This window comes from Amphiprion ocellaris, chromosome 10, assembly GCF_022539595.1.
Source record: "Amphiprion ocellaris isolate individual 3 ecotype Okinawa chromosome 10, ASM2253959v1, whole genome shotgun sequence".
Classification (NCBI taxonomy): domain Eukaryota; kingdom Metazoa; phylum Chordata; class Actinopteri; family Pomacentridae; genus Amphiprion; species Amphiprion ocellaris.
In genome coordinates, this window is record NC_072775.1 from 8,589,630 (window position 1) to 8,616,506 (window position 26,877).

The following is a 26,877-nucleotide window of genomic DNA, read 5'->3' on the forward strand; positions in this document are numbered from 1 at the left end:
GAATTATAATTTCACTCATTATGTTATTTAAAACATTTATCCGTTTATTTTAGATAAGTGGAATGAAAGGCTGTGCTGTTACCAATAAAAATATTTAAATATGATCTTGAAATCAGACAAGCTGCCGTGAGTTGACTTGTTTGAATGAACAGGAATTTGTCAGCGTCGAAAAGGCGTTATTTCCTGCCACGTTACGGAGCATGCGCATCGCTCCGCTCGTCATTTGGCGACGTGTAACCGGTGCGAAGCGCTCAGGTATCCCACTTCTGCTGGCTAACAAGCTGCTGTAAAAACACTGAAAAAGCCCTAAAACAGCAAGGCCATGGGAGGTTCGCAGAGTGTGGAGATACCTGGAGGAGGCTCCGAGGGCTACCACGTCCTCCGGGTGAGTTTTCAGCTTCTACATCGCACTGTTAGCTGTTAGCTTTAGCATCCGGTCAGAGGAGGAGGATTCCTGGCTCTGTGTGTTGACGAGAAGCCGGGGATGAGCGCTGCGGCCTCCCTTTGGCTCAGCACCCTGACAGGTGGAATGTTGTGCGCTTTGGAGTTGTGTCAGTGCTACTTAGCTTATCTTTCCACATTGTCTGTGTATACCTGTTATACCAGCTAATTAAATATATTCACAAGAAGCTGAGCAGCACTATTGTTGGAGGTAGCTAAAGCTACGTGGCTACTGAATGACAGATGCCAAGCTGGATCCACTAATACATCCAATATCGGACACTTTCTCTGTGCACAGGGCTACTCTTACCTTGTTGTGTTCTATTTCAACTGTGGTAACAAGCTACAACTGTCTGTATAGCTGCCGTTGGTCGTCCTACTCCAAGTTTTCAAACGTGAATTGTCAGTAACATCAGGTAGCTAGTAGTAGTAGTAGCTAACATAGATGCTAAACTTGACATCAGTGCAGTTGTGTAGACTACAGCAGGATTAGCCACATCTTGTCTGTGCAGTAGTAGTCATTTAGCAATGACTACAGTGATATTTGTGCATATTGTAATCAAAACCCAAATCACATATGACTTGTTTGTATCCCAAAAGTTGCTCATTTGAAAGCCACTGAATGGATGGCTCACGTATGTGTTGGTCAGTACTATTTAATTACATGACAATCAATAAAGTGCAAAAAGCGTCACAGTCCGGCCACTCAGCATGACTCTCATCTTTGTGCAGGTTCAGGAGAACTCGCCTGGACACCGGGCAGGACTGGAGCCTTTCTTTGACTTCATTGTCTCCATCAATAACACAAGACTGGTAAGACACAGCAGCAAGTGTAGCAAGTGCAAGTCATAAGGAATGCTGTCTTTCATGGTCGCCTCTTCTTTCTTTATCTTTGTTTTCTACAGAACAAGGACAACGACACCTTGAAGGACCTGCTCAAAGCCAGTGTGGAGAAACCAGTGAAGATGCTGGTTTACTCGTCAAAGACCCTGGAGCTGCGGGAGTCCACAGTCACGCCCAGCAACCTGTGGGGGGGCCAAGGCTTGCTTGGTGTCTCAATCCGCTTCTGCAGTTTTGAGGGAGCTAACGAGAATGTTTGGCATGTGCTGGTAGGTAGCCACAAGGGCTTGTCTGCATTGTGTTGTCTCCATTTATGCGATGCAGCAGTAATGTGCTTGCTCTCTGTAACAGGAAGTGGAGTCTAATTCTCCAGCAGCACTCGCCGGCTTGCGGCCACACACCGACTACATCATTGGAGCCGACACTGTTATGAATGAGGTACGCTCTCAGCACTTTCAGGTTCTCGCTGCAAATTCTCCACATGATACTGATTGTGTGTCTCCTCCTTTTGTCCACCATCCATCCATGCCACTTGGTGACTGTCTTCAGTCTGAGGACCTCTTCTCTCTGATAGAGAGCCACGAGGGGAAGGGCCTGAAGCTCTATGTGTACAACACGGACACTGATAACTGCAGAGAGGTGGTCATTACACCTAACAGTGCGTGGGGAGGAGAGGGCAGGTAATACAACCCTTAAACACACTTGCACTCTTGGTATGAGACTTACAGGTGTTGTTGGTGTTTGTTCTGAGCCTTTATGATAACGACAGTGGAGAGAGTAGGTGAATAACATCCATCCATTATCTATACACCACTTAATCCTCATTAGGGTCGCTGGAGCTTTTCCCAGCTGACATGGGGCAAAGGCAGGTGACATCCTGGACAGATCGTCAGTCTATCACAGGGCTACACTTGGAAACAATCACGCTCGCATTCACACCTACAGACAATTTAGAATAATCAATTAACCTCAGCATATTTTTGGACTGTGGGAGGAAGCTGGAGCACCCAGAGAAAACATGGGAGAACATGCAAACATGCAAAGAAAGATCGTAGATTTATCGCTTGGATTCTCAACGTTATTCTTCTCCTTTTCCCAGCCTTGGGTGTGGGATTGGTTACGGATACCTCCACAGGATTCCCACCCGGCCTTTCGAGGAGGGGAAGAAGATTAGCTTCCCAGGAAACTCTCCCAGTGAGCCTGTCAGTCCGCTGAAGGACGGATTCACAGAGGTCAGGACTCATATCGCTGTGCCTCAGTTCACATTGAAATTCTCACCCCAAAATGTAGCCTAAATATGAACATAATTGCTAAAAATCACCATTTGCAGCAGTACTTGTGTCCTAAAATGTTTCCCACTATTACTCACCTACTTTATCTGCCTGAAAGCTAGTCTCTTATGCTTTATCGCATTCAAGCAAAACTTTACTAATCAGTATGCAGTGTGTGTGCAGGCATGGCCTTGAAAATATCTTAGGTTTTGTGTCTTGACTTTTTTCACACACTCCGTAACTGTAAATGTCCTCATTGTGTATTCAGCAGAGCAGGCAGGAGGGACACAGAGCAGTGTTTTTCATTAGAGTTAATTGCACGTTTGGATGAATGTGACCTTATCTGTTTGATAGCAGTATCTTTTCCTCCACCTCCCTCATGTTCTCTCTTTAACTCCTTCAGGTCCAGCTTTCAGCCGTGACCCCTCCTCCCACTGCTCCTGCTGTCCCCTCCAGCCTTGAAGAGTCACTGTCCAACCTGTCAATCAGCTCAGCCCCGCCCACCATGCCCAGTGAGCTACAGACAGGTAATTATGTCCTTTAATCCAACATTTAGACTTGATACATGACAGGAATATTTAGTGTTTCTAAACATGTTCTTGTCTAATTTGTGCTGTTTTCCTGCCTCCCCTCCAGGTTTGCCTACAGTCCCTCTGCTGCCCTCCTCCACCAACCCCTCCCTCACCCCCCTCACTCCACTCAATCCTGCCGCCACCAGCTTCAACCCGGCCACCACGCTATCAGGTACGCCGTTTGTCGGTGTCACTCTGTTTACTGAGCCTGTCAGCTTTCACATCATGCATTTGAGAAAGCCCAAAGGCAGCAGCGGTATTCCAGCTCTTTCTTCACAGATTTATGAGGGCGTATTCATTGTCTCTACTGCATTAGTGGCCAATATAAAGTTGTGTGTACACACTGCACACTTTGAGTGAATCTATTTATGTTAAGTAACTCCACAAAGCCTCTCTGTTGCCATCAACTACTGCTGACATTTCTTTTGCCCTCAATTTTTCTAATCTTCATATGAAAGGTCATCCCTGCCAGTTTTGTTGTGATATTTTTTTATTTCCAAAGTTGTTTCGTGAAGCATAGTTTATGACGCTGGTAGTTTAAGTATTGAATGAATTTGTTGTGTGCGTTTGTGTGTGTTCAGGTCTGATGCCCCTCCCAGCTGGCTTACCGCCACTCCCTAACCTCCCTAACCTGAACCTGCCACTCCCAGACCTCAGTGCCGTGTCACTAGCAGGCAGCAGCACCTTACCACCACCGTTAGGAACGACAGGTGAGTGAGAAGCCTTGTCTACTGTATAAAATACTCACTTCATACCACACATACAAGCTGTGTACAAGTGGCTTCCAAAGTGACAAACACTTTACTTGCAGGGTTTAGATTATTATCAGCATTGCAAAGCAACCGCAGATTTTTGTTATATTCCCTCCCGTGCTTGTTTTTTATCTTATGAAAGACTGAACAATTAGAATGGAGCAAATGTGATAAAACAGCTGCTTTCCTGGACAATTAAAGTGCAACAAAATGCAGCTTTGGTGTATTACGTTTTGATGTCTGCCATACATTCTAGTCTACGCTGCCTTAAGAAACCAACCACTTGCATGCAATAGGAAATAAAACATTTCCAAAAAAATCACTAATTAACATGTCTAGTTTGTGTAAACATTAAAAATAAAACATTTTTGCTGTTTTCAGAGTCTATGCTCAGCTAAGCGACTGCTGGCTGTAGTCCTGCATTCTTGAAACAGAAACAAGAGAAGCATTTCTTTTTTAAACAACCTCTTAGCAAGAAGGCAAGTTGGCATATTTCCTAACTACCTGTTAAAGTGCGATAATGTAATGTTGGCTGGTAAATTGTGGGAAAATCCTAGAAGGAAAAAAAAAACTGAAGGAAGCACAGCATCTGCAACATCTATTGTTTTAGATACCTCAAACAGTCCCACCTCTAATTTCAATACTTGGTACTTTGACCCCACTAATTAACATGCTACCTCCACTTTGTTTAATCTACCAATTTTTAATCTTAGCCAAGTAGCTGCTACATGTATTCACAACAAACGTTTCTCATCACACTCTCAGTAAACATTCCAATGAACATATTTTCAAACCACTTCACATCTCATACTTTAACCCTCGTGTCGTCTTGTGGGTCAAAATTGACCCGTTTTAAAGTTTGAAAATGTGGGAAAAAGATATTCTCACAGTGAAACTTCTGATGTTCACATTTTCAACATTTTTGAGAAATCTTTGAACATTTTTTGGTGGAAAAAAAATGTTAAAAATGTTTCTTAAGAACATTCACAAAAAAATCTATCAAAATCCAGTGAATTTCACTGGATTTTGGTTGATTTTTTTGTGAATGTTCTTAAAGAAAATATTAGAAGTTTTACTGATATATATGTAATCACTTTAGATATTTTTAGGATTTTTTTTGGAAGATTTGTACTCATTTTTGAAAATATTTACAAGAATTTTCCTGCCAAATTTGGGAGATTTTTTTAAAAATAAAACTTTTAAGGGAAACTTTTAAGGAATTATTGGAATTTTCTTCCTGAAGGTTTTGCAAATTTTCAGAAATTTGGAGAATTTTTTGCTGAATTTTTGGATTTTTTTCAGACAAGGAAACAATATTTTTTGGTGCCCGTAAATGAGGTCAACAGGAAGGTTAAATATAGGAATGTACCGTGTTTGTGAGTTTAATCATGAATGCATCAATTAACTGCAACTTTGTTTTTCCTTCCACAGTTCCACCTCTGGCTCCTCTCCCTCCCCTGAACCTCCCAGGTCTTGCCCCATTGCCCCCTCTGCCCACCATGCTGCCCTCCCAGCTGCCTCCTCTCCTCTCTCAGGGCCTGACTCCCCTGGTGCCCGCCTCCATCTCCACCCCTCCAGCCTCGGTTACAGTCTCAGCGGCGCCTGCGACCGTCCCAGCCGCCGACGCCACAGCGCCAACAGAAGCTGTCTCAGAAACACCAGCTCCTACGGAAGCAACACTACCGTCATCGTAACGTGGGAATCCCACTCAAAGCCATCAAAACTAAAACACACCTGGTCTCTCTCTTTCTCCATTCTGTCTTTCTCTGTGTTTTTTTTCTATTTATTTGGCCAAGAGGGACAGGCAGACAGATGCACCTATTAAGACACAGCGCTCAGCATGCTCCCGTTATGGGTGGCGATGAAGGATAAGAGGAATGGAGGACGGCTGTAGACTGGTCTGACCTACGTGTCCGAGTTGCCAGATCGTCATAATGCAGAGGAACTGGTAGCACTGCAGCTTGCCTTCGCTACTGTACGAGGAAGACGAGGTCTACTCTCCGGTTTGTAGTTCGCCTCGCACTTCTGCAGATACAACAAGGCAAAGAACTGTTAGGAATTTCCCCCTTTCTGATCTGACATCTTTGTTTCAGTTTTTTTATATAACCGATGTATGTTAACGGGGCTGGACGTTAAACTGAGTTCACTGAATTCCTGAATCATTCATCATTAAACTGAGGATAGCAACCAGTGACGCCTAACTGGAAGTTAAACCAACCAGTTAATCCAGTCTAGACGTCATTTAACTGGTCATACTGGAAAGAAATTATGCACTGCTGTACTAAGAAATAAATCTGAATTCATCATGGTAGAATTTATCGTCCAGCTCTAGTTTGTAACCGTTTGATTTTTAGTTAATAGAGCCCCTGACCAGTAGATTAATTTGATTAACATGTATTAATTTTTGTTTAAATTGCTGTACGAGTTTCTCTACCCAATGAATGAATCTGCATTATTTTGCACCGCCTTTTGTGTTTTGAAATTATTAGTCCCTTCGTACGTCTCCATGTATATCCAGAACTCTATAATACACAACATCTCCACCACAGAGACAATAACGGCCCGGAGGCCACGCCAGAACAGATGGAGGTTTACATGAGCTACTGAGCAGAGTGTGTGCTTGCTGTTGGGTGATTCGTAGGTAGCGTGTGAGGTTATTAAATACACAGCACATGTCGTCTTGGTGAGGCCGAAGTGAACTGGTTGGCAGGGTTGCAGTGCAGCCACAAGGTGTCGCTGTAACAACAAAACATCTACTGTATGCACAGTGCAAGCAATAAAGCCAAATTAATTTTACATGATGCCTCTGTGTGTTAATGTTCAGTCTTAAATGTTTGTTGCTCCTCTTTCAAGTGCTCTGTTTTTGTCTCGATGAGCCTTACACAAATAAACGCGAACAAGAAGCGCTGACAAAAAAAAAAAAACTGAGTTGTTACAGCAGTGAGTGTACATTAAGACTTACATGGAAGATCAAGTGTCATACTTTGAAAGAAAAACAATGATTAAAAAAATAGTGATTGTGATCATGGCTGTAAAAAAAAAAAAGTCAGATGTATGGTGTGGAAAGCTTGTGTTAAATACTAGTGAATAAGTCAGAACCCAGCAAAACACATTGTTCAGCTTTAGTTTTTAAAAAATATTTTTTATATATTTTTTTTTATATATATATATATATATATATATTTTTTTTTTGCATATTTGCTCTTTTTCTACCTTTTTTTTGGAAAATTTTCTATATTTGGGATTATATTATTTATATTTTTTTAGTTTTCATTTTTTGCTAATTTATTTCTATAGTCAGATATATATACTATAATTTTATTATATACTTTTTAGGACATTTTTGCACATTTTTCTCTATGTTTTCTAGTTTTTGCTCATTTTTTCTATATTTGGATATATATATATATATATATATATATATATATATATATATATATATATATATATATATATATATATATATACAATCATTATTATTTACTTTTAGGGTTTTTTTGCTCATTTTTTCTATATTTAGGTTTTTTTAATTTATATATATATATATATATATATATATATATATATATATATATATATATATATATATAAATAAATAAATAAATAAATAAATAAATAAATAAATAAAAATTTTGTTTACTTTTTTGTTCATTTTTTTCTATATTTACCACAATTTACAGGGTTAAATTGTGGTTGAATCAGCCTTCAAAAATAGGTTAAAAAATACTTAAAAATAAAGCCAATAAAAGAAACTTAAACCATTAAGGAAATGACTATCCAAACTTGACTAAGCTTTAATAAATACCCGTCAACAGCAGGTGAACAAACAGGTCTAACACGTGTGAAAACGTGGACTAAACTTCTTGTTGAATCCTTGTTTCAGATGTGGGTAACAATAGTAAGTAGGCCACAATATGTTTAATTGCTTTTATGAATAAATATCAAACACCTATTTCTCAAATGCACCCTCTACTGAAAACCTCAATTTTATGTAGTCTGAATTCCCCTTTGTGTTTGTATGGAGCCCCCCCCCCCCCCAGGATTAAATTAATTCAATCCTATGGAAGCAAATCAGACTCATCAGATTCAGAATTTTAAAAGCTGCTGAATCTCTTACTAACACTGTATTAGCGTGGCTCGCGCTGCATTAGCGCGGCTAACGCTGTGTGCTAGCGCTGCATTAGCGCGGCTAACGCTGTGTGCTAGCGCTGTATTAGCGCGGCTAACGCTGTGCTAGCGCGGCTAACGGCATGCATTACAGGTTACTGACTCACACAAAAACAAACCACATACAGGACAAAAAGAATTAATACACTCACTGAAGCGCCGTTGTTAGCCGTGGTTGACCCTGGTCTTGTGAGGTCAACCGTCCGCGTCACATGACCGGAGGAGCGTCACGTGATTGGCTGGGCGTTGTTTCGATTTTGGCCAGGATCGTTTATGCCTGATTCCCCTGGATGTGAACAGCGAATTTTTTGACAGTGAATTTTGAACATTAAATTTTTTCACGGCGAATTTTGAACATTGAATTTTTTGATGGTGAATTTTGAACACATCGAATTTTTAACAGTTTTTTAGAATTTTGATGAGCTAAATTCAGGCATAAAAAAAATTCACGTATGTAATTTTGATGCAAAAAACTCCAAAGTAAGAAATTCAGCAGCTTTTAAAATTCAGAATCTGATGAGTCTGATTTGCTTCCATACAATCCCTACTCGTCTGTTGGCTCTGTATATTTCTGGCACAAAAATGTAAGACAAAGTTAAAATTTCCGCACTGGGACTACTAAAGCTCAGATACATGTCCCTCTCTATGCGAAAGAGACGACCGGATCAGCCGACTTAAAGAACAGCTGTGATGAAGCCGATGTCTGAATCAGAATTTCCCAACTGTACTTAACCTCTAATTGGATCCTTATGCATAAAAAGTCTGCATGTACGCTGCAGTTTCAATGTGGAAATGTTTAGTAATGCCGTTGACTGCCTATCTCACCCTTCCAGCGTATTAAAAACATCGGACACTAACTTGAGGAAACTTGATTGTCACTGAAGGGGGTCTTGAGGAAAGCTGCAGGCTTTTGACCCATTTAACGCAGTGCCTTTTGTCTGTGCTCAGCCATGGATTTGTTGTGTAGGCGATGCACTTTGCTGACAAAAGAAGTAGTCGGCGTACAGTAGCTGAGATGTGCCTGTTCAAGCAAGTGTGATAAATCGGCGGCTTTCCAGGAGGAACAAAGGCGCGACGACACAAAGCTGTTTTCTGGTACGTTTTGAAGTCAATCGTACGACTGCACGCCCGGAGAAGTCGAGTGAGATTTCGATTTTTTTTTTTTTTTTATAAAAATCAGTCTTTATGCTATGCTAAGCTAAACCGAATGACTGCTGGCTGTAGTCATGTATTCACCCGAGCAAAAAACAACAGGCATCGATTTTTTTTTTCTCCAAGAAGGCCAGTTAGCATATTTCTGTACTACCTGTTAAAGAATGCAACATAGTTGATTAATTATAAATAAATCCAAATTAAATTTTTTTTTTTGCAGCTTCACTTGTTTCGCATATCTCCAACAGTCCTACCTGTAATTAAAAATTTTCACAATAAATGTGTTGGAAATGGTTTTTAAATTTGTTAAACTACCAAACCAAACCAAAATACATTCCAACAGTTTCCAAGGTAAATTTATGAATACACACACAAAAAAGCGAACTCATCACAGCCTTGTTTTGCTTCCATACATGGCACTTTGACCACCATCACAGGTGGCAGGTAATTGAGATTTATTCGTGCACCGTATAATAACCTGCTGACTGAACTATTACCAAGTGATTAAGTATTTCTCAATAAATTTTCTGTAATACTGCAAAACATGCCTCCAAATGGAGTATCAAAAAATGTTCAGTCTTTATGCTATGCTAAGCTAAACTAAATGACTGCTGGCTGTTGTCATGTATTCACCCGATCAAAAACAAGCGACGTATCGATTTTTTTTTCTTTTCAAGGCGGCTAGTTAGCATATTTCTGCAGTGCCTGTTAAAGTGCAATAATGTAGCATAGTTTGTTAATTATAAATAAATCCAAATGAAAATCTTTCACTTGTTTTGGGTATCTCCAGCAGTCCGACTTGTAATTTAAAATTTTCACAATATGAACTTTAAAATGTGTTTGAAATGGTTTTTAAATTAGTTAAAACTACTACTATACAAAATACAAAGTTGGATTTAAACAGAAATACATCCAAACACTTCACAAGGTAGATTTATGAATATGCAAAAAAACAAACTCATACTTAGGGCCTTGTTTTGCTTCCATACACGGCACTTTGGCAGGAAATTGATATTTTAGCTGTGCACCATACAACAATAACCTGCTGACTGAACTATTACCAAGTGATTAAGTATTTCTCAATAAATATGTTTCTGTAATACTGCAAAAATATGGCTTCCAAATGGAGTATCAAAAAATGTTTAGTCTTTATGCTACGCTAAGTTAAATGACTGTTGGTTGTAGTCATGTATTCACCCGAGCAAAAACAAGCGATGCATCGTTTTTCTTTTCAAGAAGGCTAGTTAGCATATTTCTGTAGTGCCTATTAAAGTGCATGAATGTAGCATAGTTGGTTAATTTTGAATAAAACCTAATGAAATTTTAATTTTTTTGCAACTTCACTTGTTTTGCATATCTACAACAGTCCAACCTGTAATTTAAAATTTTCACAATATGGACCTTAAAATGCGTTTGAAATGTTAAAACTACTACCAAACCAAAATATATTCAAACAGTTCACACGGTCAATTTATGAATATACAAAACTCAACTCATTATTATAGCATTGTTTTGCTTAGCTGTGTACTATATAACAATAACCTGCTGACTGAACTATTACCAAATGATTAAGTATTTCTCAGTGAATATATTTCCGTAATACTGCAAAACATGGCTTCCAAATGGAGTCTAAGGTGCCATATTGTAAATGTATCCTCTCATTAACACGTCGATGTCACTGCCTTCCTCTGAGCTCCATCTTGTTTCAGACACTTCTAGCGAGGTTGCATAACCCTCCGCAGGAAATATGGGTCACACTGCAGGAATTAATGCTTGTAAGGCAATCTTTATTGCATGTGAATGACATTGCAGCCCCGTCGCTACCGTGATCCGACATGTACCTCTCTAATGGCTGATCTGTCTACACAGTTAATCAGGTGCCCTAGAACCCATTTCTACTGTTTTGTCAAGTGGAGAACAGGGAGAAAATCAGACAGGAGGGGGATGTTTGTTTTACGCCTCGGTGCACCCGAGTAAATAAAAGTTCAATTTATCAAACTGGACAAACTTTACCGGTTTCACTGCACTTCAAGGAGCTGCAGTTTAATGCTTCTGTCATGTTAGCGGAACTAGCTTTTCCTTCATCAAACAATTCCCATGTTATAAAAAAAAAAAAAAAAAAAAAAAAAAATCGATTAAGGCTTATTTTCTATGCAGGCGCAAAAGGAAGATGAGACGCCCACCACTTGCTATTAACGGCTCCCACTTGCCTTTTTATCGGATTTCTCACCCAAGAATGTTTCTGCTTCTTGCCACGGGTGAGCTTTGGCCAGAGTCCAGGTTTGCCTCCGTCTGAGAGGACTTAAAATGTCACAACAACATACAGGTAAGTGTTTTATTTACAGGATGACAACATTTGGATTATATTCCACTTTAACTTCTAGCTGCAGTATATCAAGCTGCAGCTCAGCCAACCAGGAACGCCCACGTTTAACTGGCATGAACAGGTGTGAGCGCTCCGTACCGCGTGGCACGCCGGGATTCCTCTCCATGTTTGTTGGACTTTTACAGGAAAGTAAACAAAGCAAGAAAAAAAACAAAACACGAAGACGTCTGATGGTGGCAGAAGAAAATGTGTTGCATTCCCTTGAACAGCACAGCAGGTGTCTGTTTCATAAAAAGAGGCTCCTTAACACAGTTCAAGTATGCACATATGCGCGGTGAAAATCATTCACGTTACAAAACTAAAAGCAACATTTATAGCAGCAAAAACTGAGAACAGCTTTCAGGAGAGGGGGGGACACAAATAAACGGAGCAAACTGAAACACTGGGAAGCAAGGGAAAGCCTTGTTATTATATATTTGCTAGTGAGTAATGTCTCCTGCACATGAAATGTACAATGAATCCTGTGACCCGATGACAGCTTTTGCAATACAGTAACTTCTAATAAAAGTCCGGCCCTCTTCAGGCAGGTCGATGAGGACGTCTACGACAACACAGTGCTGCAACATTCACACCTTCTCGAACATCGCGCTTGAAAAATGGATTAAGACAGATGCACAGGTCCGCTCTCTGTGGACCAACAAAACTCTGAACGGAGGATCTGACTATGGATAAGTCGAGTGCGAGCCTACACTGTGATGCTTCATGCCAAACGTGGGGCCACGACAACGTGATCCGACTCGGAAGTGCAAATCGACCCCAGAAATTTAATCTGGAACTTCTTTTTTTTTGTGTGTGTCTATCAAGTTAACTCCTGCAGAGGAGCTGCAGGCGGAAATTGAATGAGATGCAACCATCTTTTTGTGCCTTAAAATGAATCGCAGGTAGTCGATATTTGATGTACAAACACTCGTCTATTAACCCGTCTTCTTCTGTCCGCCACCCTCATGAGCAACAAGACTGCCTCATGCTGACACAATTCACCATTTCATAAGGTGTATTATGAAAGTGTAGATGTGTGAAGAGCTACGAGAGGTGGGTGTGGACATCTAGGAGGTCCTATACTGCTGTAATGTCTCCTAAGGGGTTAATTAAGTCCTAAACCAAATCCACCAGCTTCATCGTTCCCCCAACAGTGCTGAGCCTCTCTCATCTCTGCCTCCTTTCTGTTTTTCAGTCTTTCATTTTATATTCTGTCCCATCTCTCACACCGTTGAGTTCAAGGGCACAACTCTGTACAACACAATGGGAGCATCCTCTTTCCACTTCTTCTCCGTTTTCCATCTCATATTTCCATTTTACTCTCTTCTGTTGCTAATTTATCCATTATAGGAACAGCTCAGGTAAAAAAAAAAAAAAAATCCACGTCTATTATCCTCCGATTTCAACAATCGTGCCTTGAGATCGGCCAGAGGGTCCCGTCAAGTCTTGAGAGTCAGTAGGTGGGCAGAGATGAGGCGGAGGGCTGCAGGGAGCCAGAGGAGTTTGAACGTCTCATGTGAGGGAGGAGGTAGGTGTCCGAACACAGCTGGTGAACATCAAACCTGTCCTCCTTGCGGTAGGCCAGACAACGCCGGATGAACGCCTGCAGAACAGAGGAGAATGTATTAAGGCCCCTACACACTTGTGATTTTCGGCCGTCCAAGACCAAAGATAACAATCGTGAGAGAATCGTGGAGATATCTTGGCTCTAAATCCATGGTCCTACGTCGCACTGTGAGACAGGTTCAAGGACGGCCGTTGTCATGGTCTTGGGACGAAAGACAAGCTGCAATAAAATTCTGTCAGAAATTTGGGGTGATCATCTCACAGTGTGACTGCTGCTGCGCCCTATGAAAACTAACCAATAGAAATGCAGTATGAAATGACGTACTGATCAGTGCAAAACTGGTGCTAACCCAAAATAGATGATTTGTGGCGACAATGGCAAAATGCATCAAAACAAGTATGTGGGATTTAAACAAAGAAGACAGCCTGATAGAGTTGTGACAGCAGAAGCCTTTTTGACGTGTCCTCCAGTTCATACCACAACAGGACAAAAAACAACAAAGTATGGAAGGATATAGTGCTGGAACTGCAGCTCCCAGGTTAGGAACCCAACATTAGCAGCTAGCAAATGCACAAAAGCGAGGGCTCCGTTCATGTTTCGTTAGTTTCCTTGTCATTGTAGGCGCTCTGTTTATGCTTCAGTTGTTTATTTTTCAAGGATGGATGGCACTTGCATATGATGTTTTACTCTTGCGCATTCACGTCGACTCATGTACCGTACTTTACGGACTATAAGCCGCTACTTTTTTCACAGGCTTTGCACCCTGCGGCTTATACAATGATGCGGCCAGCGTACAGATTTTTACGGGCAAGCTTCATGCCGTCAATATGTTTAGCCTCTTCACATCCGACCAATGAAACTGTTCAATTAAATCAAAGGCACTCACACTAAATTCTTCAGATCAGTCATTTTGCGCTTCATGCACACACCCTCATCATGGAAAACACACCAAGAAATGCATATGACGCAGCTTTTAAGTTAAAGGCAATCGATCTGCCTGTCGAAGAAGGAAATAGAGCTGCTGCACACAAGCTTGGCGTCAATGAATCGATGGTGGGACGTTGGGATCAGCAGCGTGAAGAACTGACTCAATGCGTTTTACTGCCGTGTTACAGGCACTGTTCGAAAAAAGAATTTATTTAATTAAAAGTTAAACCAATCTTTCTGTGTAAATATCTCATGTTACAACGTGGACACGTGTGGCTTATAGACAAGTGTGGTCTATATATGTACAAAATTTTTTATCTTTTTAAGTTTAGTGGGTACGGCTTATACTCAGGTGTGCTCAATAGTCCAGAAATTACGGTACATCGGAGGCTGTGATTCAGCTGCGTTTTCATCGTGCAATCTGCACAGAGCAGACTTTACGTCGTGCCCAAAGATTATTAGATTTATGTGGTACAGTGTAGCAAGCTGTGAACTTAAAAGATAGTTAAAATCGTACAGTGTGTAGAGGCATTTAGAAAGGAGCTGCAGACTGAGTGTTTTGTGGTACGTTTCATGTTCTCTTACAATACATCACAGGAGATGGACCTTTTGTCTATAAGGCGGCAGACTTTGGTTTATGGCAGGGTTTTTCCCCCATAGAGGAAATTTTGGCGCTCCTTCAAATGAGGTTTTATCCAACAGGAAAAACACCTGCGCCAAAATGAAATCTATTTTTTAAGCACTTTTGTTAAATGGGGTTATAGTTACTAATGCATAATACACACCAGTGTTAATGAAATGTTGAGAAACAGAATAGAAACATTCCTGCCATACAGGGTGAGACAGACTGATGGGTTTTATTATATGGAGATCAATCATGCTTTACTGTTCTGCGCTGTCTCTTCACAAAGGCTTATTCTGAGGCAGGAAAACCCCTCTACACACTAGAGGTGATTCAGATAGTTGAACATGCGTCAACATGTCACTGGATTGCCAAATTCAAAACTCTAGTAGATATTAATGCTTAAATTGTAGTCTGTAGAGTTAGGATTTTACTGAAATTGCAACACAACACGTCTCAACCCAGTTATGTCTACTAGGATCAGGCAAAACATGGATCTGTACAGAGATGATACACCTTTGTCAGCTGTTAGACTAAGGATATAAAGTATTATGTTTAAGTATCCATTAATCCTGCAAATTATCGTAATTATTAAAATATTCCAATCCAAGATGATGCCTTCAATGTCTCCCAAAGATATTCAGTTTACCATTAGAAATGACAAGCAAATCATAAAACTTAAGAAACATGCGAATATGTCCAATTAGTTGCTTTTTTTTTGCATGAAAATTTAAAGCAAAATTAATTAATCACTTGCCAATTATTTTTCATGCAATCAAAACATTGGTTACGTTCCTTTGATAACTCTTGTTGCATCAGGCTAAATCAGACATAGTGGGACATTGTTTTGCAGGATTTTGCATCAGTGTCAAGCAGCAAAACAGACGCTTCCGTGTGATTACTTAATCTATAAATATATTTTTAGTTGAATTCAGAGAACATTTACTATATTAGGATACAGAGAATAAATGTAAAATCGAGATTTTATCCATATTTTAGGTAAAGATAATCAGAAGGTGACATTTAGATGATAGTTTTCAATCCATCTTTATTGGATTAGGGCTGAAATGTTCTCCCAAATCTGCCAAGAAGAGCAGCCATGAAAGCGAACCCAAATGAAGGCAGCAACCATTAATACGACTGAAGTAAACGTCCTTGTGTATTTCTAAATTTGGCTCTGAGTGTGCGTTACCTTGGCCTCTGTGCTGGCCTGTGGTTTAGCTGGAAACTGGACCTCTGTGGCTTTGAGGATGGTGTTTTCCTGGAGGATGTCCTGCTGTGACTGATTGTGACCAAACGGCTGCAAAAACACAAAACTGAATCACCACCAATTCAGTGCCTTTAACAGTGCTTCAACTAAACTAATGGCAAAGTAAGGGTAGTTGATTTGTATAGCACATTTCATGCACAAATGTGACTCAAAGTCATTTACACAGGGCAATCAAATGTTTTAAATGAAAGAAAACAGTTTAAACACATTAAAATTCAAAGTTAAAGGTAAATAAATTAAGATAAAGATTAACGTTGTACCTTGCGTCCATAGAGGCACTGGAAGAAGATCACCCCCACAGACCAGACATCCACCTTGTTGGAGATCTTAGGCGGTTCTTTTCCCACCACAAAACACTCTGGAGGGAGATACCTGAACACGCACAAATACAACACAATTCATGTCATACCATGTATTTAAGAGCTCGTATGTACTTTGTTGACATTTTCATGTCCATTTTATGCCACACAAGTACTAGGAAAGGACATTCCTTGAAAATTCTGTCACTATTCACTGCTTTCAATAAAGTTAGTTGCACCAGATTCTGTGCTTTTACACATCGATACAGTGGATTGAGCTTTTCTGAAAACATGGGTTTGTCCGAGAAAGGTATTTGCATGTCTCACCAGTAGGTTCCTGCTCCCTGTGATGTGAGGTCCATCCCGTCCACGCCATAGTTGTCATCGTCCATTATCTTAGACAGGCCAAAGTCTGTGATTTTGATTTCTCCACATGCAGTTCCATCCACCAGTAAGATGTTACCTGGGTACCACACAGACAGTGGGATTCAGGGAGTGTTTGACACAAAATGAGGTTTAAATGTCAGCAACGCCGTGTTAACAATGAAAAGGCAATTTGCGAGGGTAGCCCACCAGGTTTGAGGTCGTAGTGGATGATGGGGGGTTTGATTTCGTTGAGGTATCGCAGGGCGCTGACAATCTGCATGACAATGGAGCGGGCTTCTTTCTCTGACATCAGCTTGTTCTGCTTCAGGTAGAAGTCCAGGTCATTTCCTTCACAGAACTCCAACACTGTACAGAACCTGACGAAGACAGACACACACAAAGTCACATTTCAGGTAAAAGAAAGACCAGATCCAGAAGCTGAATGTGAACAAACCCAGGAAAGCCATAAAGCACGTAAGCCAAGTGAGTGGTGAGCATGAGCGAAGGATTTTGGACTGAGCGAAGAGGGGATCTTTTAAAAAGCCAGAGCATCACCTTATCTTCCACGCTGGTACCACTCATATCAGGAGCTAAAAGTACAATGTGGGAAAGAACCAAATCTATTAAGCTCTGGTTTTGTTTGCACCGGTTAAAGACGGAGCTAAAACTAAAATACAGTACAACGTTTTCTCTTTAATCAGAGCAAGCAGTGAGCAAGTTGTACAAAGTAAGGTGAAATTTAGATCATTGAGAGCAATCATTTAGAGCATTGAGCAATACTGAGCTGAGTTTGGAGCAGAGACTATGAGCGTGAGAGCAACTGAACTGAACAAGTCCGAGACTGAGAGCAGAAATTTTCTTCTTCCACTCTGCTCACATGCTCTGGTCAGCAGTATATGCAACTTGCGCGCATCATTAATTTACTGACGCCTAAGTAGGAAGATCGAGTCATCCAGTTGAAGTTTCTCTAAAGAGCTGGAAAGACTGAAGGCTAAGAAGAGATATTCCACTTCCTCTCCCCCAAAAGCATGTCAGAGGTCAGGATCAGGACTTTCTGCAGCTGAAGGAGCCTGACTTAAGTTTTGTATGTGAGCTGCTCAGTTACCCAAGAAAAACTTTGCTAATTTCATACTCAACACAGAAATAGTTTCCTTTGTTTATGTGGATAAATATACAGTATTGTCAGACTGGCTGCCAGCTCCTTTGAATCTTTTTGTGTCTGAGTGACTACACCTCACTGCGCTTGGTAAACACTCAAACACAGAAGTTAACCCTTCAAAAATAGCTTCCTTTGTCAGGGCATGCTGACACTGAATCATACATTTTTTCTTTTTACTCTTTATTCTTTTCCAATCTGATAGCACCCTGACCTAGAGCCTTGAGGCAGAACACATGCAGTTCATGCGTTATTTGAGTGTTCACTGGGTTGGGCCTTTGCACAGGTCTGACACTAACTGATGTGCACCCTGCTGCTTTACACCCACTGCAAATAAAGTTTTTTAACGCAGCGCTGTGAGAGGAACCACCTCAGGATACATTAACAGCAGGGCTGCAGCTGGCAGAGGTCAGAGGTAACTCACGTGTCAGTATCCAGGGAGAAATAGTCATAGAGTTTGACTATTCTGGGATGGTCCAGCTGCTTGTGTATCCGGTACTCCCTGCATGCATGCCTGAAAGGAAAGAAGTGTCAACCAGTGTGTGTGACGTAAGAAACACTTTGTTTTTATAGTTTTGTGTGTTTGTATGTGTAGATGAGACCTACTTGTGGTAGTTTTCCTTCTTCTCCTCTCTCCAGTTCTTGTTAAGCTGGTGGATTTTAACAGCTGCGTAGCGCTGCTCAAACAGGTCAAAAGCCTACATGCGACAAGAGAGCGCACATGAACACCTCATCGTCAAACATACTTCATACAGAGACAAAAAAGAACTCCAGCCATACCGACCTTATAGACTTCACTGAAGCCGCCCCTGCCCAGCAAGTGCAGCAGCAGGTACCTCTCATTTAAAGTAGGATGGTCTTTAAATCTGTGAGAGGAGGGTGTATTGGTGAGCAGATATTCAGCACAACACAATGAAATGTCTGCTTGACTTTAATGTAGGAACTCTGTAGCCACTTTCACAGATCTAATGACGTGAGTTCAGCCTGTGTCGGATAAATCACTGCCCAACTAGCCATCACATCTAACATCAATAAAATATAAAATATTTGTCCTAAAAAACATGACGGGCACATTTGACAAGGTGGAGCTGCTCCAATTCATACTCTCTGTGTCTGTTTGTCTACAAAGGTCAGTATGATTAAATTTCCTCATTTATCCACAAGGTCCACAAGGATCCACTCACAACCTTCTGCAGAATTTGTGCTCAAAGTAAATTCTTGTTTCGATGAGACGTTCTGCCACGAGATTGTCCCTCATCCACACCTTTATAATCCTCATTAAAAGAGCTGTAACTGAGTAGTTGCTGCTGGACTTCGGACGTGTTCTGATTTCTACATGCTCCGATTGATGGTGTCCAAACGTGACGTAACGGAAGTTTAAAATTCTTCAGAAATCTTGTATTATGTCCACACACTGTGCTTCGGACGGTAACAAACTCCAGCAGCAGGCTATTTCATAGAGCTCAGTACGCCAAAGGAATACTTACTGACACAGTGCTACAGCTTAACCTGTAATGAGCTGCTATATCTTGTAAACACAGACAGACTTTCAGAAACATCCATAGTGGCATCGTGTCTTTTTCTTTTCAATAAGAGTGCTAACCTGTAGTTTGTATTTCAGTCAGCGCACAGGGACACAAAAACTTGGCTTCAGATGCACATCTAGACAAGAGGAAGGTTGTGAAGGACTGTTGGACTATGATCTGACCCATATAGAAAGTTTAACCTGTGTCATTGTGTAGGTCTGAATGAAGTATCAGTATTCTTGTTGTGTTTGTATTTGAACATTTCTAACCTACAGAGAACATCCCACATTCATTTTGTTCTGTTCTAATATTTAGTAAACACTAACTGTGGAACCTAAAATTATGACTTGCATTGATCTCAATTAAGTCTTCACCAATTCCTGATCAAGTTATGCCGAGTGGACTTACGCTGAGCTGTCCTCGTTGTTTATCCTCTTGAGCTCTCTGATATGAAGGTTCCTCACACGCTCCAACCGCTCCAGCTCTGCCTGGATCTCAGCTTCCTCCTGAAAACACATCATATGAAAGTAAGTCATTTCGGTGTTCTTCATTGACAGTTTTTGCAGGAATTTAAGACAACAGTGGACATTTAAAAAGCTAAAGCATGAGCACATATGCTGTAATCAGATGCAGTTGCTATTTGCCTGTATCACTAATGGACATTTCTGGTTATAATCTGTTCTAACTGAATGGTTAGTAAACTTGTTGGTTGATGTTTTTCGCTAAAGACCTTCTTCAGATGTCCAAGACGAAGTTTGAAGATTTCCTCCTGCTCGTGGTACTCAGCGAGGGTCAGTCTGCCAAAACACAGTCTAGTCAAATCTCCCAGCAGACCAAAAATCTTTCTCTACTGATTAGATATATATTTATTTGAGTTCACTCACAGCTGGGGCAAGGACGGCTTGAGGAAGGGGTCTGAGTCATTGCCGTTGACCACCTTAGTTTTGCGCTGCTTAGGTTCAGATGTGGAGGCTACAGACAGGGAGGGAGACGCGGGGTTCGGAGGCTTCCTCTTGGCTAACAGCTTCCTCTGTCGCTCAATGTCCTCCCTCTGCTGGTTGATGCCCTCCTGCTGCCTGCGAAGACACACAGAGGCAGAGGGAATGGATCATATGACACATACTAAAGGAGACAATAACAGCTTTTCACTTGTTGTGCTTGTGACTATGAAATGAAACATGCAGAAAAAAAACCCCACAGTATTTCTGCTGTTTTAAGGCATTTTTTTACAAAACAGAAATTATAAATAAAATAGATTTTTTTCTGTCTTTGCAGCCTCTCACTTGATCAGGTTTTGGAATGCATATCCATCAGTCCACTGCTCTGTGTAGGACGCGCCGTGTCTGACGGTGGTGAAGTGACCGAGACGGAGGCGATCCTGCATGCTCTTCTCACGACATGACTGCTTCTCCTGTGTGCTCTGCAGACAAAACCAGACAGGCACACAGACACAGTTAGAAATGACGGTTAGCGCTACTGATGGTGTCTCAAGATTATCAGCTAAGAGACGATAGTATTTGTCATTCAGATTTAGGAGTCTCACAGCATTCTCCAGTGACAAGCCTTTACCTACAACCTCAAACTTTCACTACCATACAAAATGAAAGTGCATTAGGGACAAAAATTACAAAGGTTCTATGCTCTGGATGAGCTCTATTACTTTATACTACAGGATACTTTAATAACAGTGGTTCAAATGACGCTCTGAGGACAAAGGACAAGTGGCTGGTGACAAGTTTCATAAACTTAACAACCAAAATTGTCACCAAAGCAAAGCTAATGAATCAGAGAACAGTGGACTTACTAATGGATGAGATGCCTGTGTTGCTATGCTTCTGCTGAATGCTACAATAAGTTTCAAGCTTCATCCATAATGCATTAGCTGTGGGATGTTGATAAGCCACTACAGTATCTGTTGTCACTTATCAGTTTCTCTTTATGCTTCATACAGTTCAACAATCATTTAAAGCAGCCTTAAAATACCGATGTTTTCTTTAAAAAAAACACACACACACACACCTTCTCAATGAGCAGTTTCTTGCTCATGGTGATGCACTTGTTGAGTCTCTCCTTGTATTTCTCCAGGAGTTTTTGCTGCTCGTCGATCTGTCTCCGCAGGTCACAGTTAGCCTGTTGAAAATAAAAACACACAGCAGTGACGACATGAAGTCTGGTTGTATAGTTATTAGCGCAGTGTAACCCTGGCACGATAACCAGGACCACATTAGACAGATGTGCTCTTCTGCACTCTCCGTCACTGGCTGTAGGATGTGAACTCACCCTGAGAAGGTCATCTATTCGTCCTTCTTTCTTCTCCAGGTCCAGACTCTTGTTGCTTTCCAGAGCAGCAAGTTTTAAGCCTGTCAATTCCGTCTAAAAAAGCCAGATTGACATATAAAAATAAGACGTGGATTAGTCAATGTGCGATGTCTGCTGCTTGAATTATGAAAAAAACGGGACAGACCAGTGTGTTTAATATGCAAGACGGACTACCTGGATACATTTGCTTGAGGAAGCTTTGGGGTTGTGCTCCCCGAAACATAGACTGGTGGGAGAGGAGCTGTTCTGCCGGATCTACAAAAACAAAGGTACTGTGAGATGATGCAGATAACTCATCACAAATCCCTCAGTAAGGTTTAACTGTAAAATACTCACGATTGAGCCTGGTGCAGAGTGCGAGTTCTGTGGAGAGCGGCGAGCTGATGGGAGGCCTCTGACTGGACTGGAACCATTTCCACCCTGGAACTTTGCAGAAAGAGTTAGCTTAAGAATCTGGTCTCAAATTATTAGAATCACAACGTATTAGACAGTAGCAAAGGATTATTTTCATTGTTGATTATTTCATTTCATTCACTGTTGTCTCTGTAAAACATCAGAAAATGGTGAAAAGAGTCAATCAGTGGCTCTTAATACCCAAGATAGTATCTTCAAAAGTCACATTTTGACCAAACCCAAAAAGATATCCAGTCTACGGTAATAGAGGAGTACAGAAACCAAAAAACATTTAAGAAACTGTATTGTCAATTGTCAAACCAACTAGTCTATTATTAAAATACAACCTAATTAACTACATTATAAGAACTGTTGCCGCTCAATAGTAGTTGTTGTAATACTCACATCAAAGTAGTCACTGATCTTGGGCCCCCGTGTGGAGGTCTTCCCTGCAAACAAATAAAAAATAAAACAGCAAATGTAAGTTATCAGTAAATTACATTTGTCTGAATCACACCATTTTAATGTCTATCGTACCTTGACTACTCTCTGAATAAGTATCAGCTTTCCTTTTCCTCCCTCTGGACGATTCAGAGTGTTTCTTCTCTGGGGTCTGTGAATCGATATGAAATGAGAGAGGACAAAAAAAAGCATGAATCCCCTGTGTTTCACCTAACAAAGCAAGATCCAGTGGTGGTGTTGAGCAGGAAAGAGCAGCCGGGAGAAAGAGTACATACTGAGTAGGCAGGGGAGCTCCCTCTTTTCAAATCAGAGTTCTAGGAAGAAAGGAGAGGGAGAGATGGAGGTAGACAGAAAGAAGAGTGGGCTGTGCAAGGAAAAGTACTGACAATATGGACGCACATATAACCACACTTCAGTCTGTGTATCTGTGCAATAAACTGTGTACTACCTATATTCAGCTCCTTGAAATGGATGTCTAATGACGGTCTGTGTGTTTTACCTCTGACTCCTTGTCACTTGACGAACCCAGACTTCCGTAGCTGTGGTTCGAGGATTCATTGGCCAGGCCCTACACGAAAAAAGAATTCAGATCGGTGAACAAATAAAGTAGGAAGATAATCAGCTCACGTATGAGGTGTTATCCAAGTTGAGTGACCTCATATAAAGTAAACATGTAGGCCTGTCGCCTGCCATGTTGGACAGGAGTCCAGATTTTCACTAACAAGGTGTGTCACTTAGCCCTTTCCACCTGGGTTTCGTTTCTTTTTCCTGGCATTAAAACAATCCTGCACGTGACGTTGAGCTTTCTGACGACTTCTGTTTATGGTGGAGTTAGTCACTCCTGAACACGAGCCTAAAAGACTGCTTCAACTTGTGCGTAGCATTCTTTGTGCTGCAAGCAAGCAAGCACTGGTTGGTGGCTGGGAAGCACCATTTTTTCTTGTTGCTGTTTAAACATTTTTAATACTTAATCTGTAAACAAACAGGGATGCATATAACAAAGTTTGAACTCCTGAGGCTCTTTTGTTCCTGGGTCAACAGTCCTTGCTTTCCAAATTGTGAACTTTTTCTTCTTGCTTTAAATTTGCACTACAACTGCCCTTGTGAAAACAAACGGGGCATAGATCTTTCTTTGAATGCATTGCTCATATTTCTACAACAGCCTGTAGTGCACTCTCAGCATCTCAAGCTTGTTTATACTTGTGCAAGACACCATATGCCACAGTGCAGAGAATTATTGGTAAGAATCATCTGAAAATCATACTGGCTTACATACTGCAAAATGCAATCCAATGTAGTAGAACTATATTATTTTTTGCTATACTGCATTTGACATTTTGGGACATACTAAATCTTTTTTTTTTTTTTTTTTTTGCTTTGCATCCTGAGTTTGTGTGTGACATATCTCAAAATGGAGGCTTTAGTTTCTGTTACCTTAGCACCTCCACTGGTGCTCCCAGTGCTGCCTACTGTGTTGCCACTGACAGCTCCTGTGAACCTGGCCTCCAGCAGCTCCTGTCTCCTGGGGTCGAGGCTGTGCAGCTCCTCCATGGGGCCTGGCACGAGGACATCGACACAGTAAGGTGAGACGATTATGTTATCACCATCACAAGACAAGTACGCACTTCCTGTGACAAAATTACCAGAAAAGAATACAAATGAGCACCACAAGAAGGAACAGAGGACAGTATCGAGAAGGGGATTAGAGAGAATCAGAATGTCTAAAGAACAAAAATAGAAAAACGGATTTAATTCAACTGGGAAGGAGGTAGCACTCGAAAAGGAGATGATGTAGACGAGTAACACTGCATTTCTAACCTGAACAGAAAGGTCACTGAGAAGGCTGGGTGAAGTAAATCCACCAGTTTGTCATCACAAAGCTACCCAACCAGCCCATCTATTATTTTGTTAGTTAGGCTGCCACAGTGGCCTCAGTGCACAGTGCTAAGCTGGTCTCAACATTAAGGAATCTCAATACCTCAGAAGAACAATAAGAGCTTAGATAAGGACAATGGAAGTTTTATCTCAAAGTGAAATCCTTCGATATGTTGCAGTGTCAATGAATGTCTCTAATTGAAATGCTGCACGTGTGCAACTGTGCATCAGTTTTCCTCACGCTGCTCAAACAGGCCATTTAAGCTGTGCATGAGCCTAGTATTGCAGTGAAATTTCACAAGCACATAATTGCAAACCATTTAGTTGTAAATCAGAACCACAAAATGCATAAGACGACACTAACACGAGCTAAAAATTACATATTGTATATGCTGTCTCTCTGGGCCCTGGCTGACACCCAGCATTTTCCAGGGAGAGATGAACACACGTCCTCTGCTCCCTGCTGACTGTTGCTGCAAGTGTTTGTTTCCTTATTGGACATTTCCTGGCTGTCATCTTTACATAGCTTCTGGCACAGAGGCAAGCCTTAAAAGGCATAATGGACATTATGAAACCCCCTGAGCGGTGCAACGGTGAGCACACCACAAGGCCTATGTGAGGTTATTTGAGGACATTGGAGAGACAGATTTGGGGTAATTAATCCATATAGCCATAGCTTCATACTGCAATAACATTTGTCTCTTAGCACGTTAGATTGAAAATTACTTCATAAAAGATATCCTCGATAATTAAAATGCAAATTTGGATTCGCACTAACTTGTTAGCACCATCGCTGCCTAAATATTTTAACATATCACATCATGTCCCGTAACTAATGCACATAGCTGGAAGATTAGAGCCAACTGCTGCCACTTTATCATCGCTGTTTTGTCACATCATCTCCAGCAACTCAGCAAACACAGGAGTGAATAACAACATGTCGACAACAATGTGGACAAACGGATGCATGTAAAACTGATCAAAAAGTCAAATCCAAGGCCTATTGTCAAGTTACCAGCAGCAGGGTCGTGCATTGCAGGGCATTAATGGATGCACTCACGGCTACGATGTTTAATATTCTACTAGATGCTGCTGATAGGAGGTTACAAACTACTACACAAACACTGTGATCGCATCAGCCGCTACGAGTAACTCGAAATCCGGACAGCCGCACAAAACAGCACAACAAGCTAACGCTGCCTTTGTGCAAAAACACGATAGCTTCGCTGCTACTTAGACTGGCCATCAACTGAACTGACAGCTGACGTTTGGCTTGGCTTCCAATTCACGGCATCAGTGAACTTGACATCCATTTTTTTTTTACTTCGGTAAACGTTACCTCGACACGGACCGAAACAGCCGAGCTCAGCGCGCAAACAAACGCAACGCAGTTAACGGAGAATATAAGGGCAGTGTCTCGGTGAGCTCCTGTACCTTCCTTGCTCTTTGCGGTCGCCGTTATATGTTGTTGAGAAATCGTTGGGGACGAGGAGAGCTGCGACCAAGATGGCGTCGCCTCCAAACTTCCACCACCACTTCCACTGTTACTTTGGACACTCATGAAGCCACTTTACCGCCGAGAGGAGCCAGCGTACACACAGCCGGAAATCCCGAACTCGCGTCCATCGTTTTGACACCTGCTGTCGCCAAAACAGGCCGAGCTAGTCCGCAGTTTTCTGGTTTTAGTTCCCTTGTCCGCGCTGCTACACGTCTGGCATGTTGTGAGCCGTGCGGGTCCTGCGGAGGAGCGGCTTCTTCTTCCTCAGACTCTCGCTGAAACGGATCCTCGGTAACCTTTGCATGATGACCGCACCGCGCGCCTGTCAGCATCCAATTCGCGAGCGCAGCTTTGATTCTGGTAGGCGAGGCTATCGCGAGGCTGGCGCGCACCTAGCAGCGCGAGGAGGGAGGGAGCGAGGTTTGAGGAAGGGGAGGGGCGGGGGGGGCACCGAAAAAGATCTGGAGTCATTTTAGCCTCCTGCTAACCAGCCCGAGCTGCACCGGAAGTCACCGACCTGAGAACAGCTCTTAGGTTCTTTTTTTTTTTTTTTTTTTTCTTTAGGTGGAAACAACAAACAAGCCCCGGGAAAAAAATGGCCGAAAGTTCCTGTATGCAGGAGGAGAACACGGAAGGGAAACAGACGCGCACACTTGTTCATACATATGCACGGATAACTTCATGTAGATCACACACGGACATGCGCACTGGAGTGTACGTGTAGTGTGTTTTTAAGTTTGTGGCGCCGCTTTGTCGTCTTGAAATACAACTTGCGGGAGGAGGAGGAGGTGGTGATGGGTGAGGGAGGGGGTGCGGGTGGGAGGCATAGACTATGGTGGGAGGATAGTGATGTGGTCTGGGCTACAAGGTCTTTTGTTCCAAATTTGGTGCAGTGCATCAAAATGCCTTTGCCGTTTTGTAGGACACACACACACACACACGCTGCTCAGCTGTTTGGCCTACATCTTTTCATCCTCTTGCATTCCTTTCTAATTTTACATCATTTTTATCACAGCCCCCCTGCAGCCTGAACAGCA

General features: G+C 41.6%; 2 protein-coding genes across 5 annotated transcripts; one reads left to right on the forward strand and one right to left on the reverse strand.

The window, feature by feature from the left end:
• The first annotated feature begins 217 nt into the window (after positions 1-217).
• gorasp2 (golgi reassembly stacking protein 2) lies at positions 218-6,672 on the forward strand. The gene is made up of 10 exons (XM_023298235.3): positions 218-385; positions 1,174-1,254; positions 1,347-1,550; positions 1,633-1,719; positions 1,831-1,961; positions 2,381-2,513; positions 2,956-3,079; positions 3,189-3,296; positions 3,706-3,834; positions 5,308-6,672. The coding sequence occupies exons 1-10, from the start codon at positions 323-325 to the stop codon at positions 5,568-5,570; spliced, it is 1,323 nt and encodes a 440-aa protein (XP_023154003.1). The 5' UTR covers positions 218-322; the 3' UTR covers positions 5,571-6,672.
• A 4,844-nt stretch (positions 6,673-11,516) lies between these two features.
• On the reverse strand, positions 11,517-26,262 carry LOC111588080 (serine/threonine-protein kinase tousled-like 1-B). 4 transcript variants are annotated; one of them, XM_023298219.3, is made up of 22 exons: positions 25,777-26,261; positions 23,902-24,095; positions 22,967-23,035; positions 22,743-22,781; positions 22,543-22,618; positions 22,411-22,454; positions 21,949-22,038; positions 21,787-21,867; positions 21,574-21,666; positions 21,313-21,423; positions 20,577-20,713; positions 20,178-20,369; positions 20,024-20,090; positions 19,702-19,799; positions 18,552-18,633; positions 18,374-18,465; positions 18,192-18,281; positions 16,819-16,988; positions 16,573-16,708; positions 16,207-16,318; positions 15,869-15,976; positions 11,517-13,163 (listed from the first exon to the last, which is right to left on the reverse strand). In XM_023298219.3, exons 1-22 carry the CDS (start codon positions 25,901-25,903, stop codon positions 13,014-13,016), a joined length of 2,358 nt encoding a protein of 785 aa, XP_023153987.1. In that variant the 5' UTR covers positions 25,904-26,261; the 3' UTR covers positions 11,517-13,013. The 4 variants fall into 4 exon arrangements, with proteins under 4 accessions (XP_023153987.1, XP_023153989.1, XP_023153988.1 ...); XM_023298221.3 differs by having other exon boundaries at positions 23,902-24,023; positions 25,777-26,260; XM_023298220.3 differs by lacking the exon at positions 22,743-22,781 and having other exon boundaries at positions 25,777-26,262.
• Between the last annotated feature and the right edge of the window lie 615 nt (positions 26,263-26,877).